General features: G+C 41.5%; 1 protein-coding gene across 7 annotated transcripts in view; it reads left to right on the top strand.

Annotated features, from left to right (window-relative positions):
* agap3 (ArfGAP with GTPase domain, ankyrin repeat and PH domain 3) overlaps window positions 1–15,714 on the top strand; it is a 119,623-nt gene that overhangs the window by 58,294 nt on the left and 45,615 nt on the right. For 2 of the 7 annotated variants that reach the window (XM_005721465.2, XM_005721464.2), the window contains exons 4-9: window positions 2,409–2,494; window positions 5,895–6,036; window positions 6,469–6,603; window positions 9,936–10,063; window positions 10,337–10,492; window positions 15,423–15,506. In XM_005721465.2, the coding sequence (XP_005721522.1) occupies window positions 2,409–2,494; window positions 5,895–6,036; window positions 6,469–6,603; window positions 9,936–10,063; window positions 10,337–10,492; window positions 15,423–15,506 (731 nt within the window). The other 5 variants (XM_013912408.1, XM_005721468.2, XM_005721467.2 and 2 more) reach the window with 4 other exon arrangements.

Genomic DNA, 15,714 nt, shown 5'->3' on the forward strand with positions numbered 1-15,714 from the left:
AAACCAAGATTGCCCCCCTCTGGCCTGAAGACTGCGTCCTCTACAAATTCCAGCAAGATGTTGGCAAACCCAGAGTTAACTGATGATCTTTGAGGGGTTTGCAGTGTTTCATTTTAGTGTAATTATAGTGAGGATGAGACATGAAGCGCATAATTAGTTTCTGGCATTTTGCTGCACCATGGGAGAAGGAAAAAAATCCTCATAGCTTAATTAGTCCTTGAGAAATCAATGGCTGAAATGCTGGGGGAGGAAAAAAAACCCAGATCGACCCTTGTTGCTTTAATCAGGGAAATGTATCGGCTCATATATGTCCGTGTCCCTTCACATCGTACCTGTCTGGCGAACACCGGGCACCTCATTGTTTCTTGTGCTTCAACACTGGCTTCACTCCAGACTGACTATTAACATTGCAGAGAAGCTTCACCCAGCAGAGGGAAGGTTCATCCGTGGCTGTTTCTTCACTGTTTTGTTCCTGGGCTTTTGCTATGATATCTGAAAAAAGGTACTGGGGTGTGTTACTATGGCAACGCCGGATGGAGCTCCGTTGGATTGTGGCTCTGTGTCAAGGTCTAAGCCTCCGTGTAAGCAGAGTATGCTTACTGCGTGTTAACCATGCCTACCAACTCACCGTCTCTCTGTAGGCTGTGTGTGCAATGTTATCACTCGCCTGTTTTTTTTTCTCCTTTATGAGACGTTGAGCACAAATTCACATTATTCATAATTAGTCTTCATCACGCCAGGAAGAGAGAGTGAGGTAGTCTGCCTCATTTATTCACAGCATTGGCTTATTCAGGCTCTAAATAGAGACGACGACATTCTGGATGATTATGTAACTGAGATGTTTGCTTTGAATTTCCATCCATGTTTTCTCCAGAGCCGTATGCTTTCATTACAGATACTGGTTTCTGAGAGTCTCCTCCATAATCCGTTCTGGAGTACGAACATGTTGCCAGCTTCCATGCAAACCCTTTTCTCTGATAAATCTTTGGTTTGCTCTGATGCAATCAGCATTCACACATACAGATGCATAGTTTCTCAGTGCTTTGTCGGAATCTGCAAAGCGCTTTGACTTCAGTAGAAAAATATAAATAAATAAAAAGCTGACTGGTGGTTTATGAATCTCTCTCTCTCTCTGCATGTTATGCAACCAGCATCCAGCAGGCTTTGAGAGCCCGTGCAAAAGGCTGGGAGAATCCCCGATTTGCAGAGCGGGCTAAAATCGACTTAAAAGCGTGGAAGTGTGGCTCAAGTGCATATGTACTGCACTCTGACACAGGAATAGTGTCCGACTATTAAAAAGAAAAAATCTGGGGCCCCGCCCACTTACAGCTCCTCTGATGTGTGATCTTTAGTTCTGTGGGCTGGTTTAACAACACGATTTCCAACTTGTTCTTACTCAGTCGTTCCAGGAGTGCACACATCTGCTGCCTTCAACATAATTTTCCTTTTTTTCCGGGGGGGGGGGATACATTTCACGATCATTCGTAGACCTTTTTAAATATGTGCCTTATTCAGTTTTTGAAACGGCTTTTGGCATATTATTTTGTATTCATGAGACATCGTTTTCACTCCCAGGGACATCTCTAGCCTCACAACTTTCTCATTTCAATGTTTTTAATCTCCACAGGATCGAGAACCATTCAAATGATATGCAAAATCTAATTTACAGCGTGGTTCTCCCATTGGTGTAGTCTTTATCTGCAGCCAGCTTTGCTAACGGCAAGGAAAATCTATTTGGGCTACAAAAGAAATGAAGAAAAGGGGAGAGAAACTCAAGGCAGTATGGATGCTACGTTCTTAACTTTCCACCAATTTTTCTGGGATGTGACTTAAAGCAGAACAGTTTCGGAGTCACGACACATTTACTGGATTCTGATGTTTATCTCCCATTGCTTCCTTTCCATCCTTTTATCATCTTTTCTAAAATTAAGTCTATTTGTCTTAAGATATCATTTATTACAATTAGCCGGAGAGTGTTTGTGAAGCAAAAGTCGGGCCTTTTCGTGACTCATGGAAGTGCAGTGATAGTGGCGCTGAACTGGTTCCCTCAGCAGCTGTGCATTTGACACGCTAAATGGCAATTTCTCGCCCACATAATTGGCTCCAGAGAGACCTGGTTTCCTGTCAGCATGTGATCCAGGCAACACCGTGTTCAGCAGGTCTAAATTGAGAAGCTGCACTTAAATTCAGATGCATATCAACAAACTTTTAAGAGCCATACATTTCAATTGCTTTCTTCTTCTTCTTCTTCTTTTTTTAAATTATCAGTGGGTGTGAAATGTGTCTGCTGTCTTTCCTTTTTGTTGACAACCCCCTGGTGGTTGGTTTACGTTCTAACAGACAATTTACACTTTGATTAATTGACTGGCTGTGGAGTAAACTCTTGGAATAAACATCTCTTCCTTTAGGTGGACGTTTCAAGAAAGAAATTGTGGTGGATGGACAGAGCTACTTACTTCTGATCAGAGATGAAGGGGGGCCTCCAGAATTGCAGGTAGGATCCTTAAAAAGGTCTCTTTAATCAAAAGCTGCTGGGTAGAAACTGTCAAGCTGACAGAGCCTGCTTAGAGACAGACCATTACTTCTCTACAGGACTGTTTGGAGCAGACAGAACTCTGTGGGTGTTCTAACAAAAGCAACAACGGATCGATGCAAAAGCCAAGTCGAGATGATTTTTGTGGTCAAAGAAACAACGCCTAATTATCTTATTAGTATGCGAAATCTGAAGAGTTATGGTTAATTTTTAGGAGAAAATGTGATGTTGTGACACGTGTTATGACAGTGCAGCCATCAAAATCTTATCTTCGATTATTTGTGAACAACGGAGGGCCCAATTTTGAGCTACTGCAGGACTTTGTGACATTGGCTGTCTCCAATTTATATACTTTATCCAGTCTAAGAAACTATGAAGCTGAAGCATCAATGTCTTGATCAATCATCCAGGTAAGGAAACCCCAAAAAGTTTATTCTGTTCATCTGGACGTAGCATTTTCGGTGGGAGAAACATTTAATCGCTCATCCGCGTGACTTCTTCAGTCTTAGCTGACTGCAGGTTTCCCCAGCTTTCCCCAAGAGTACATTTGCAAAAGGAAAATAGCACCACTGGCAAACAATCATCATGATCAAAATGCTTTCCTTTGTAAAGCACGATGTTAGAAATGTAGTAGAGAAGTAAGAAGAACATTGTCATGCTACTTTATTAATTATACTTGAAGTAGAATAAGTAAATCCACTTAATTATGGGAGTGCCTGTGATCACTGGCACTGTTTGTGTCAGCAAAGCATGATATCTGACAAATCTCCTTGTTACACCCTGTTTCCACCTTCACTCCTACAAGGCCCTACTCAGACCGATTTCCATAGATGGGAGGATTCAGTTTCCCATAACCAATCATGAGAGACTAACGTGCCCCCCCCCTCCCCACCCCATGAATGTAACCTAATTTCAAGTCCACCTTGATGCATGCTAATGGCACCACACTGTTATACAGCTGCATAAACCGTGAGTTTAGCCTGTTCCTTCGTTTAACTGCTGTGCCTCAGGGGTGCCAACAACAAACATGCACTGGCCGTTTAAATTTAATATCGCTGTTGTGGCACAAAGCTTGACTACAGCCCATGTCAGTGATTGGCTAATTGGCACTCATGGGACACCTGTTTTTGTAACTGAAAAACTGCTGTTTCATGACGTAATGTCCGGCCAATGAACACGTCCAAAGAGCTTGACTCATTCAAAGCTGGCGGAGCTTTACTTATAAACTTATCTGAACTGATGACTTCCTCATGAGGTCACAGAGGAATATGACGACATCTACGGTACCTTTTTGTCGCCTAGCGGCCGTAAGCTCTCGAACACATGGAGGAAGGGTTGGGAAAACAAGGGGCAGGGGTCGTCACACTCCTTACTGTACAAAGTCGGGCTTCCAGCAACACAAGCTTGAAACATAGTGTTTGATGACATGGACAAAGAACAAATATAGATTCCTTAAATTTTAGTGAGATAAGAAAAAAAGTAAAGTTAACCCTTATTTATGTTTTTTTTTTTCATTTGACAGCAGTAAAAATACCATAAAGGTCATTTTTTTAGCTTGAAATTTGATGACTTTCTTAAAGTGCCCTGATATGCCACATTTGCACACAGAGATGGCCAACTTCTGGCTAACCCATCTAACTAATTTTTAAATAATAATAATACAACAGAATAATAAAAAGTCCAAACTTTATGTCCTCCTTAACATTTGTACTTCATATGTACTTAACATCTTCCAAAAGTCATCTAATGGACGGGATTGAAGTGTTCACCGGGCTGATTCTGGCCCCCAGATTTCTGTTTGACACTCCTGTCTTAAACCAATAACAACATATAAAAGGGGTTTGGGTTAGAAAAAAATCACACTGATGTAAAGGTCTAAAAAACACGTGTCAGATGTGATACACTTGGCGTTACAAAGTTAATACATGCTTTGTGGTCACCCATAATTACAAACTCACAGATTTAACGTTGGTTCTACTGCCCACTTCTTAGACATTAGGATTCACTCTTCCCATTCTCACCAGCATGGTTTCCAGCTGCAGCAGGCAGCTGTTTTAAGCAGAATCTGTGATAAGCCCAGTGTATACTAAACAGCCCAGCACTAAACACCAGTTGAGCAGTGTTAGCAACAAACACACAGGGGCACATTTAGCAGGTAGAAGGCTTTATATGAAACAGGACCCATTTGCCTGGTGATCAGAAACAAATTAATTGACTTTTTATGTTCACAGGTTATACTTATTGGCCCCAAGTTGGCTAGTCACAGCATCTTTTTATACACTGAGTAATATGTACTCAGTTACTTTGCACCCTTAAAGTAAATAAACTCTCTCACGTGAGTCTTTCTTCTAACTGCAATGTTATTAATATTTTCTGTTGCTAAGCTTACATAGATTTGATGAGGGATTTAAAAAGATTCAAATGTAATAATCGGATTCAATTAAAGGCCCAAGTATCAAAACCACCAGCCCCGGAGAATATAGACAAACTTGCTTGTGGCTTCATTCACAGGGTTCAGTGTTTCCGGTTTATTTACCCTGCAGTTGTTTTAGCGGCTAGTGATGCCTGGCTTGGCAAAGCTCCGATTTACGCTTGCATTACGCTCGGCGAGATTAGGGAATAGAAATGAGTGCAGCTCAGTTGTCAGCTGCCTGTATAATTACTGGCATAATTAAAGGCCTCCATTATGTTCCCACTCGCAGGAGGCTGAGCACAGTTGTGGTTTGGAAGCTAGATTTGCCATTCAGTCCCTGTGGGGGTCTGGGCAAACGTAAAAGCTGAATAAAGAAGAGGGCATTACAGGAGAATAGTTTGTCACTTGATTGTCACCGTTACTAGTACTGTGGAGTCAGCTTAGCCTATTTCCTGCTGTGGATGTTGAATCAGATTGATTCGCTCTGCTCCCTGTTGGATCATAAACTAACCAGAAATTCTGACATATATAGAGATGACACAGAAAATACACATTTTCCTGTATTATGGTAGCTGTGGGGATAAAGAAAGCAGATACGCATTCAGTAGTAATCATTATTCATTCAGTCTGTTCACCTTGGTCTGGTATCTTGCCTAAAAACATGTTTCAGTGTCCTAAGATTGTTGCTACACTGCCCCCTTGTGTAGATATACATGAAGTACAATAACAGTAAAAGTGCTGCAACCTATTATAAGGTAAAATGTATTCATAAAAGCTAAAACAAATAATGGTTTCCATCCCTGTCTCCCATTATCCCTTTTAAAATAAAATAAAAAATAGTATATTTTTGTGGTCAGTGCATCAGCGATAATAATGCAAACGTTAATTTGTGCAAATGTTCTTGTGGTAGCTTTTTTCTTTAACACGTTACCTCTGCTCTGCCCTCAGTTTGCTGCCTGGGTGGATGCAGTGGTTTTTGTTTTCAGCCTGGAGGATGAGATCAGTTTCCAGACGGTCTACAATTACTTCTTGCGCCTTTCCAGCTACAGGAACACAGCAGAGGTCCCCATGGTCCTCGTTGGAACACAAGGTGCTTGCCCTGCATCTGATATGTATATACAAATGTTCTTTATTGCCTCTTACATAATGAAACTATAGCTGTTATATGCTATTCTTTAATAAGTGAGGTATATTGAATTTATATCTTAATGTCAACAAAAGTCAGGAGAAGACCAAAACAGTTTTTGTGGTTTGAGTGCCGATTTGTTTTTGTGCAAAACGGACCTCTGTTGCTGTCCACACATCATTAAAACACACCAGCAAAGCACGCTGTTGCACATCAGTACCCATCAGTTTTGGAAATATGGAAATATGTAGGCGTCTTTCAGATTCCGAGTATATATTCGGGACTTCTCTGTGGGGGTTTTTGGTGAAAGCTGTTGACACCGGGTATTGCCAGCTTCATTCATGGAATTAAATGTTTGATCCACATCTTTTTTTTTTTATTGCTCTCTTCTGCTAGATGCAATCAGTGCTGCCAACCCCAGAGTGATTGATGACTCACGGGCCAGAAAGTTGTCAAATGACCTGAAGCGCTGCACGTACTACGAGACCTGCTCCACCTACGGCCTGAATGTGGAAAGAGTCTTCCAGGACGGTGAGAGGGGGTGTTTTAAAAGTGCAGATAGGTTAAACAGGAAGGTGTAAAGCGTAGCTTGAATGTAATGACGTTTTATTTTACAGCCCACTTTTAGTTCGATATACTTAGTAGGTTGTTTATCCTGCAACGCTTCAGTCAGTCGAAAGAGCAAACACTTGTCAGCATTTGCTAATTTTAGAATAAACTAGTTCTTCAAATGTAAGGATATATGCTTAGGAATGTTGCAAACTTTGGATAGGCATTTTACATTTTTGCTGTTTGTAATGACCTTCATCTAAATTGCCTTATTCTCAGGTTCCATTGCAGGCAAAACATTTAAATTAGCCTCATTTCAATTCCACTCTCTGACTTCCAAATAGGATTTCTTGACAGTTTCTTGAAGAAACATTTAAATTGCAGTTTTTCAAATACCGGATTTTGTGTGAATCCGACTAAGATATGCAATCTTGTCACCTCCTTCCAATTTTAGGAAACACGGTCCAATTTGGTATAACTTGTATTTGCAAAACTATGAGCCTAGTAATTAGTGTAACCCTTATATTACACCCTCTGGAACTGGCTCAAACTGGCAGAAGACTCTTGTCTTCACAGAAGAGTTTTTCTCAAAACCAATGTAACTTAATAAAGCTGAGACTCACAAGTCGGCATTATTAGTGTTAGTTATTAGTGTCCTGTTTGCTGTGGAGGTGCTGAAAGGTGCAAAAAAAAATGAAGGGAACAGGAGGTTTGAGGGAATAAGCACATTTTTATAGCCTGGAAGGTCCAGCTGCCAGTCTGCCAATGTCAGCCAGTTTCCCCCTGATGCACAGCCTCCACTGTGTGATGCCGCTCCCTCACATGGGAAAATGTTGGATCAACTCAATAAACTTGGATCAACATTTTCCTTGCTTTCCCGTGTAACTTTGTAAAGACGAGAAGAATTTGTGTCGAAATTTCCATAATGACAGTTGTTTCTCTATTTCTCTTTACCTCAGGCTACAAGCAAAGTACTATAATATTTCACATTCAGTAACATATGATTGTCAGTACTGCAATTAGTCATTGTGGAAGTTAGATTCATGATCAAGGCTCGCATGTAAATGTGGACTTCATTCAGTTCGGCATAAATGGCGGAAAAGCACCATCTTGTATATTGTCTCTTTTTCAACTTTCTGGAAACTCTTGAGTTTTTCCCTGAATCCATAATTGAAGTCATGAAACTGTTATTTGGAAACTCGGCTGCTTCAACTCTGGCACATTTTCCCCTCGGGCGGCAGCTCCTTTGAAAGGCTGTCATCCCTTCAGAAAACATCTGAATATGTAACGCTGTGTTCACTTTGCATTTAACTGACTGTTGATGCGCAGGCACGTTGTCTTCCCCCCCTGCCTTAATTGCTTCCTGAAGCTCAATTTGAAATAATTAAAAGAGATGAAGGGAGCGCTGGCTGTCTGGAGAAGTCGCCCAGTATCACTCGCACCCTCTTTCTGTATTTGCCATGCTGCAGCAGGCAGCCGGGCGTTATGGTCCCAGCTGTCAGCACGACTTCAGATCATCTCCCCTTCCCTCAATGCTAATTCACGTCACGCAGCCCCGAACATCACCTCCCTCCTTCGACGTCTCGCGCTCCACCCAGTCGCGTGTGCAGCAAATTAACGGTTTACGCCACCACCAGCATAGCCAATCAGGCTGTGACACAATAGTTCCATTTGGCTAACATCACACTATAGAGCTCCATGAATGACAGAAAAAAATTAAAGCAAGTCATTTTGTATGATTACTTTTCTTGGTAACCTTATTGTCCCAGGAGACATGCATAAGCAGTATGTTCCTTATTACCTGCCTGGAAAACAAATGGCCCGAGGAGGTCTAGATAATGTGCGTAGTTGGGAGTGCTAGTTTTCTTTCATTGCTTTTAGTCTACAAAGACTTTTTTTGGCATTTGAATTGCATTAAGACTGAATGTTGTGATGCTGTAGTCCAAATCTACAGCAGTCACAAGGTGAGATGCCTGATGTAGTTTTTCTTCTATCTCTTGCTCTAATGCTGTCAAGAAAGAGTGGAGAATTTTACATACATGCGACCTTTAATAGCTTTTGAAAGAAAGCTATGCAAGTAAACGCATCAATCTGCTATTTACTATAAATAAAATAGAAAATTATGTCTGCTACTAGCATATCCCAAAGTGGAACTGTTTCTCTAACTTTTTATAATTCTGTAGCTGGTTTATACCTGAAACACATTCTTACAGTCATGTCTAAGACTGGTAGCTTGCCAGAGCCAATTCCTGTTAATCTTATTGTACTGTTTTGGACAGTCTATTTGGGCACTCCTCAATCTCTTTTAGACCCCGTGCACTCATATGGGGAGATTAGATCTAGTCTTTTCTGCACCTTTTACTTTCGCACTTTGTTGAGCAATGACTTTATTGTGTTATGCTGTAAAAGATACCCATTGTGCCAATATGAGGACATACTCTTTTTTTTTTGTTTTGTTTAATAACAAGAGGATCTATAATGAAGTAAGAGCTTCCTGTTCAAAGAGGAAGTTGGTTTTTGTACTTATCAGGTCCAACTACTTAAATAACTGGGAGAAATTTAAAAAAAGCATCTCAGACAAGAGCTCAAGTCTCAGGAGATTCATAGTGAGTGAACTGAGCTAAAACCCCAAAGTGTTCTTCAATTTTAATAAATATAATATTTTTGTGTTTGATTTGATGTCTGAATCGAAATAAAAACAGTCAGTTTTATTTGTCAGTTTTTGTCTGTAAAACACAAGGATGCCGCTGATGTGTGCTGATTGGTTGTAAATATTGTAACCAACCTATCAGCCGACGCATTCCCTCGATGGCACTCAGTTTTGTTCAGTGACCATAACAGACATCTGAACTAAAACCACTGAACTAAAACAAAAACTTTTGTGTCAGAAACAGCTGACACAAAAGCTCAAAAGGGAGCGCTATGGGTCCAGAAAGAGGCTTTTGGTTCTGTTATGTCCCTAAAACTTAAAGTATTTTACTAAAACCTAAACTCCATAAATGTTAAACATAATAAAAATTCATTTTATTTCTGTTTTTACCCCCATGAACATGATATTTTTTGGCTTAAATGGCATATTTATTCTGGACTGTCGCAGAGACTACCTGTTAAACCTGAAGTTGAAGAACGGGAATTCTCTGTCTAAGAATTCGTTGAGGTTTCCCACTGTTGCTCAGCAACCGAGCTAGTCTACATCATCACACGTGATCCTGGGTTTCACATTCTCACAGTGTAACCCACTAAATCCCTAAAAACTCTCCCAAGGTTGGCTGACCGGACTAGTTGACCGTATCTTGCTGTGTGTTTGCCTCCAGTTGCCCAGAAGGTTGTGGCCATGAGGAAAAAGCAGCAGCTCTCTATTGGTCCATGCAAATCACTCCCAAACTCTCCCAGCCACTCATCAGTCCCCGCTGCATCGATCCCCTCTGTTCACATTAACCAGGTAAGATCCAGATATTCACAGCCCACACTTAAATCCTCCACGTGAATATGTAAAAAATCTCCAGTTTATGTAATTCTTCTCATGGTGATTGGTTGTATTGTTAGTGAGTGGGTAATTTTGTCCACATCATATTTTTCCTAAATTGACCTGGTTCTGTCTCCCCTGTTGTTGTTTTTTCTTTTCCTTTTTTCTTTTTACTATCCTCTCTCCTCTTCTTTCCTCCCACTTTTCCTCTGATTCTGTCGGTTCGTGTTAATCCCTCTCGCTCCCCAGGCGGCCAATGGTGGGGGTGCATTCAGCGACTACTCCTCCTCCGTTCCCTCCACCCCCAGCATAAGTCAGCGGGAGATGCGCATTGAGACCATCGCTGCCTCCAACACGCCCACGCCCATCCGCAAGCAGTCAAAGCGCCGCTCCAACATTTTCACAGTAAGTATGCGACAGCTGATGCAAAGCAACACCCACTCACACTACTAGGAGGCATGTTGCCGAGCGCACTTTTTCCACCAGAGGGAGACAGGTAGCTCAAAATGCATAAAAAAAGCCACCTCTCCTGCCTTCGATGCAGGCAAAGACAGTGTCTTGTTCACACAGCACAATGGGCAAAGGAGAAAAAGACAAAATAAATCTCATTAAATCCCTGAAATGCACCAAAAAAAACAAAAAACAAAAAGAAATAAAATGAAACCTTAAAGCAAATATCAAAGATAAACACTGTGGAAGAAAAACATTAACTCTTTTCATGTCCTTTTTCTTTTGTAATTGGATGTAGTGAGTGCACATGAATTAAGTTCCTCATCTCACCCATAACAAACTGGGCCCTCTGCGCTGTCTAAATCTTTGACCTCCCTCCCCCTACCCCTCTTATTTTTGCTAGATCCTTTCTTTGCAGTGACTTCCCTTTTGGGGGAGAGACGGCAGCGACAAAACCGCCAATGCCACTTCTCCTGCCCCGATCAAGCTAAACTTTAAAATCCCAGCCAACCTGTGGCCCGTTTACACGCTGCTAATAATGCATGCTGGCACCCTTAGCACCCCTGCTTCAGACAGAAAGTGCTCTAACTGGCCACTAATCAACTTGCTGAGTCCCCATTTTACATTTGATTTCGATCGCTAAGATTAACTACCACACCAGTATCCCGACACCCCTGTCTGCCTGCTCTTTACCCCATGTCCTGTCACATTTGCCCTTTGCCCTAACTGATAGCGTATGTGTGCACTAACCACTCTAATTTCCTTAGCTGTCCTAAGCTTGTCTTTTACTTGTAGCCTCTGCCATGTTTTTCTACCCAGCCTGTTCCCCTTCTCCCCCTTTTCTCTTCCCAGCCTTCTTCTTTGCTGCTAAGCCTTTCCTAAACTCGCTTAGCCGGACCTGGGCCTCCTTAAGCTCAGGGAGGTCTGCAAAAAAAGTACAAATCAGCAAGCTTTAAAATCAGTACAAACAATTCTCTAAAGTTCCCTGGTTGGGGAAAAACAAATTCCCCTGCGAAACCAGTGTCTCATTCACATTCACACTTTGTATCCAAGTTTTCAATTTTTTCTCTGCAGAACTTTTTGAGCTTTATGAGACAGATCAGGCTATGTGAGATTACCCCTTTCCCTCTCCCTCCCAGTCATATCCCCTTTCTTTCACCAATCTACCTCCCTCTCACCTCTTGCTGTCACCTGTTTCCCATCTCATTCCTATTTCCTCTCTCCTCTCTTTCTAACCAACTCCTTCTCTAACCCTCCCCGATCTATCCCTTCCCCTCCTCTATTTGTCCTACCGCCTTCATCTTGTTGCCCCAGCTGCTGGGGAGCCGCAGGTTTTGTGGCCACCGAGCAGTACAGGCTGTGTGCTAGCTCCCCTTGTTGTCTCCCTTCCCCCCCGCTAGGTAGTGACTAACCATGTCCACCAGAGAAATGAGCCTCTCCCAGTCCGCGTCATGGAGATGCCGAAGCACGCCACCTACCCAGTGTGGGTGCCAGAGTGGCAAGCCGAGCGGGAGTTTCAGCTCATGACCTTCTGAGGAGCAGCGAGCCGAGGGAGGGAGGAGGGAGGGGGAGGGAGGAGAGGAGGAGGAGGAGGAAGGGACGGAAAGTTGACGGGGCGATGTCGACATTTCTTCAGTGACACTCGAAGAGAGCAATGGGCTCAGGAGAGGAAGACTTGCTTTGCAAAAACCTCCTTGCCATTTTACGAAAAACAGCAGAAAGAAAATATTTCATCAACACAACAATGCCGAGGATGTTCCTTTCCTAGCTTTGCACGTCTTAAAAAAGAAATTGGTATCTGTGTTACAAGTTCACAAAAAGTTCTGCTGGTAGATCACAGGTTGCCAGGCACAATCTCGAAAGTAGGTGAGTAGATTGTAAAGCAAATCTCAGAAGGCCTCAAGAGAAGCTCTCCAGAAAAATGCCTTAATGTCATCGGTAGACGAGCTCTGGCAGATCAACAATAGACTATCTTTAGTCACTACATACGAGGTCCGGTCCTGTTATAAATCTGAGATAATAGTAACACATGTAACAATCATGGCACTGGCATTGGGACTCTTAAAAATGAAGAAAAATCCTTTGCATTGTGCAGTTTACTTAGATAATACTGCTCCAAATATACCAGATATGGTTTACATAAAAAGAAAAAGCCCCTTGAAATAGATCAGTGCTTTGCATTAATACATTTAGATTTTTTTTTTAAAGTAAGTAAATAAAACTCAAAGCTTTACATCAGAAGATCTTATCACTCCGTCTTTTCACCACCCTCACAAATCACCAAACCACAATCATTTCAAGCCAGTTTCCACCATAACTGTCATTGGCCACTAGGTGTCAGCACAGTACACGTTATTCTTTCCTAGTGCTTCCATAGTCAATAACTAAACAATGTGTTTTGTAGTCTGTCTGTGGTATCCTGAGGTCTTCAGGTTGTCTGTCCCCTTTTTGTGTTGAAAAGCACACTATTGAGGAATATAAATGAATATTACAGCATTTTTATACTTAATTCCATCATTCATTCGACCCATTTATTAATGTCCGCCATTCAGTGTTTCTCCATTCTGTATTTCAGTCCCTGAACTTGTTTCTCGTGTGAAACAAAACTCCAACAACAACACGAACAATATTCATTTGACACTGTTTTTTAATATTTGCAGATTTGTGCTTCTGTTTCCAACCTTTCTTCAACAAAAAGGGCTTTCCAACTCCTTCCGAATTAGAAGAGCATGATGGTTAAAAAAAGAAAGAAAAAAAAAAAGAGTCCCCCTGCTTTGCCAGTCCTGATAGAGAGGAGATTATTGGTTGAGGACTTTCAGCTTGTTGCTGCTTTACCCTCAGTGCCCTATTGCATTTCGGGTAATGCGTAGAACGTGTGGAAAACGTAGGACTTTGCGTCAAATGCAACCTAAAGTCGAGTCCACTCAAGTGTTTGAGCGCACTCAGAGTAGACCGTCTAATATCACAGCATGAGACAAACTGTAGGGACTCTTGTGGAAATGCCCCATCCACCCCCTTTTTTGCCCTGCCCCACCCTCTACTCACTACCCCGTGCTCTCATTCAGACACGCCACACAAAAAAACAAAAAACATGCTGTACAGTCGAGTCACTTTTGGAACTGTTACCCAGCCACCTAAAGGACACAACCTTTTCTTTACATGACATCACGCTGCCTTTTGCCATAAATGAGGACTCAAGGACTAGAGGTGCCAAGTTGTTGTTCTTTTTTTGTTTGTTTGTTGTTGTAGTTTTTTTCCTTTTAGATTTTCCTCGATTCATTTGGTCTGTTTTTATTTGACTCGCTCTCCTTTTCCAGGACGTTTTGAAGTACTGAATGGATGTTGAAAATGTGATCTAAAGGTATTAGCGCAGAGGTATTTTAGATTAAAGCAGTTTGGGGTAAATTTTATGAAGGCCTTCATAAAAACTAGTGTAGATCGTCAGGGTGTTGAGGTAATACAGAGGCATAATATACGAAAAACAAATGAAACTGGGTTGCACCGACTTGTATGAATGTAGTTAAACTTAACAGTTATTTTCCTTTTATTTATTTTTAATTTATTGGGTTGGGTTTTCTTTTTTGTTTTTTTTGCAGATTCAGTTTTAATTTATTTTTAAATTTCTTTTCATTTTCCTCGGTTTAGGTTTGGTACAGAGATTATGAACTCTTGCATAATCGCTTTTCTATCATGAATGGATTGACAAAAATATAGACTGCTGTATATCTTGTATTGTATTTTATTTACAATGGTACTCTATAAAAAGTACATACATATAAGGAATATATGAAATAACTGTCCATCCTATATTTTGTGGGAACTGCAATGTTTGGCTCAATCTGTTGAATATTTTGAAGTGACTTTGTGACTTGCTTTGTATGGTGTCTGTATAGAAGCTAAACAAGTCATCATAAAAAAAAATAAAATGTTGGAAAAAAATATAAACGCCAGAGTTGGTTTACTTGAACTCAGACTACCTCTTTTCCATTGGTGACTGGACATCTCTCATGTTCTGAGTGAGACCATACACACTCATGTCTGTCCCTACCTGTACCTCATCTCTTTATTTGTGTTGGGGTGGGAAGGTTATGATTAAACTGTTTCATGTCAAGTTTCAGTCGCTGTACCACTGGGTTTTTTCCCCCCCTCTCCACAGGCATTCCCGGGAGTTTTAATGCTGATGTATTTTAACTTCTCTGACACTTAAATTGTCTGACTTTGGCAGATTGATTTTGTGTCCTTCTAGGTTTTGCAGGCTGGAGGAAGAAATACTACCAAAGCCTTTTTTTTAAAAGAGAGAAAGAAAAATAACCACTCTCCTTTCTTTCCTTTCTAACCTGTTATGACGTTTAACATATTGATCGTGCTATACAAGCACTTATTATTTGACTATGTGAAAGGCACAGCTGATGCTGCAGTGGGTGCAGCAGCAGGTGGTCTGCAGGTCCACTAAGGGCCCGCTCTGGGTCTCAGACAGAGGGATGGATCTACCAAAGGGTTTCAGGGCTGAGTCATGACTCAATGTGTGGTCGTCTCTGGTCTCCTCTGTGTTGAGATGTGTCCAGTGTGGTCTTGGTTTGGTCTCTATTTTTCTTTAAATTTCTTATTTTCATTTTTTTTGACTTGCACGTCGGTGTTAATGCTGTTTGTTCCGCTGGTCTGCTTGTCTGTTAATTTGAGGCTTCTTTTGAGACTATTTTTTATTTTGCAACGCTTAGTTTACAGCAAATGTTCCAAACACCCTCTGACCCCCAGTCTCTTGCCCTCACGCACACACGCCCCAACACGCACGACCCCACCCAAATTCTCCTCATACCCCCACGGCTCCCATCTCGTGCTCTGTGCGTCGCTTCGGTGTCTGACTGACTTTCTTGTTTCCTTGCAGTCACGGAAAGCCAATGAACAAGCAAAGAGCGTTGACAGTAAAACAGACAGCATAGGCAGTGGAAGGGCCATACCTATCAAACAGGTAAGCAGTCTTACTAACCCTTTTTAACTACATTTCCCACAGTTCCTGTGGTAAGTATGGCTTCTTTGGTCTGAGTAGAGGTTTAAAGTAATTTTATATTCAGTGATTTTGGAGAAAAGCCGTATGCTACAAAATCCACTAGATGGCAGCACAACCCAATGTAATAAATGCTTTACAAGCAGGCACCACTACCACTATGATATGGAAA

Source organism: Pundamilia nyererei, unplaced genomic scaffold (genome assembly GCF_000239375.1).
Source record: "Pundamilia nyererei isolate P.nyererei 1_Seehausen unplaced genomic scaffold, PunNye1.0 scaffold00004, whole genome shotgun sequence".
In the NCBI taxonomy this organism is placed as follows: domain Eukaryota; kingdom Metazoa; phylum Chordata; class Actinopteri; order Cichliformes; family Cichlidae; genus Pundamilia; species Pundamilia nyererei.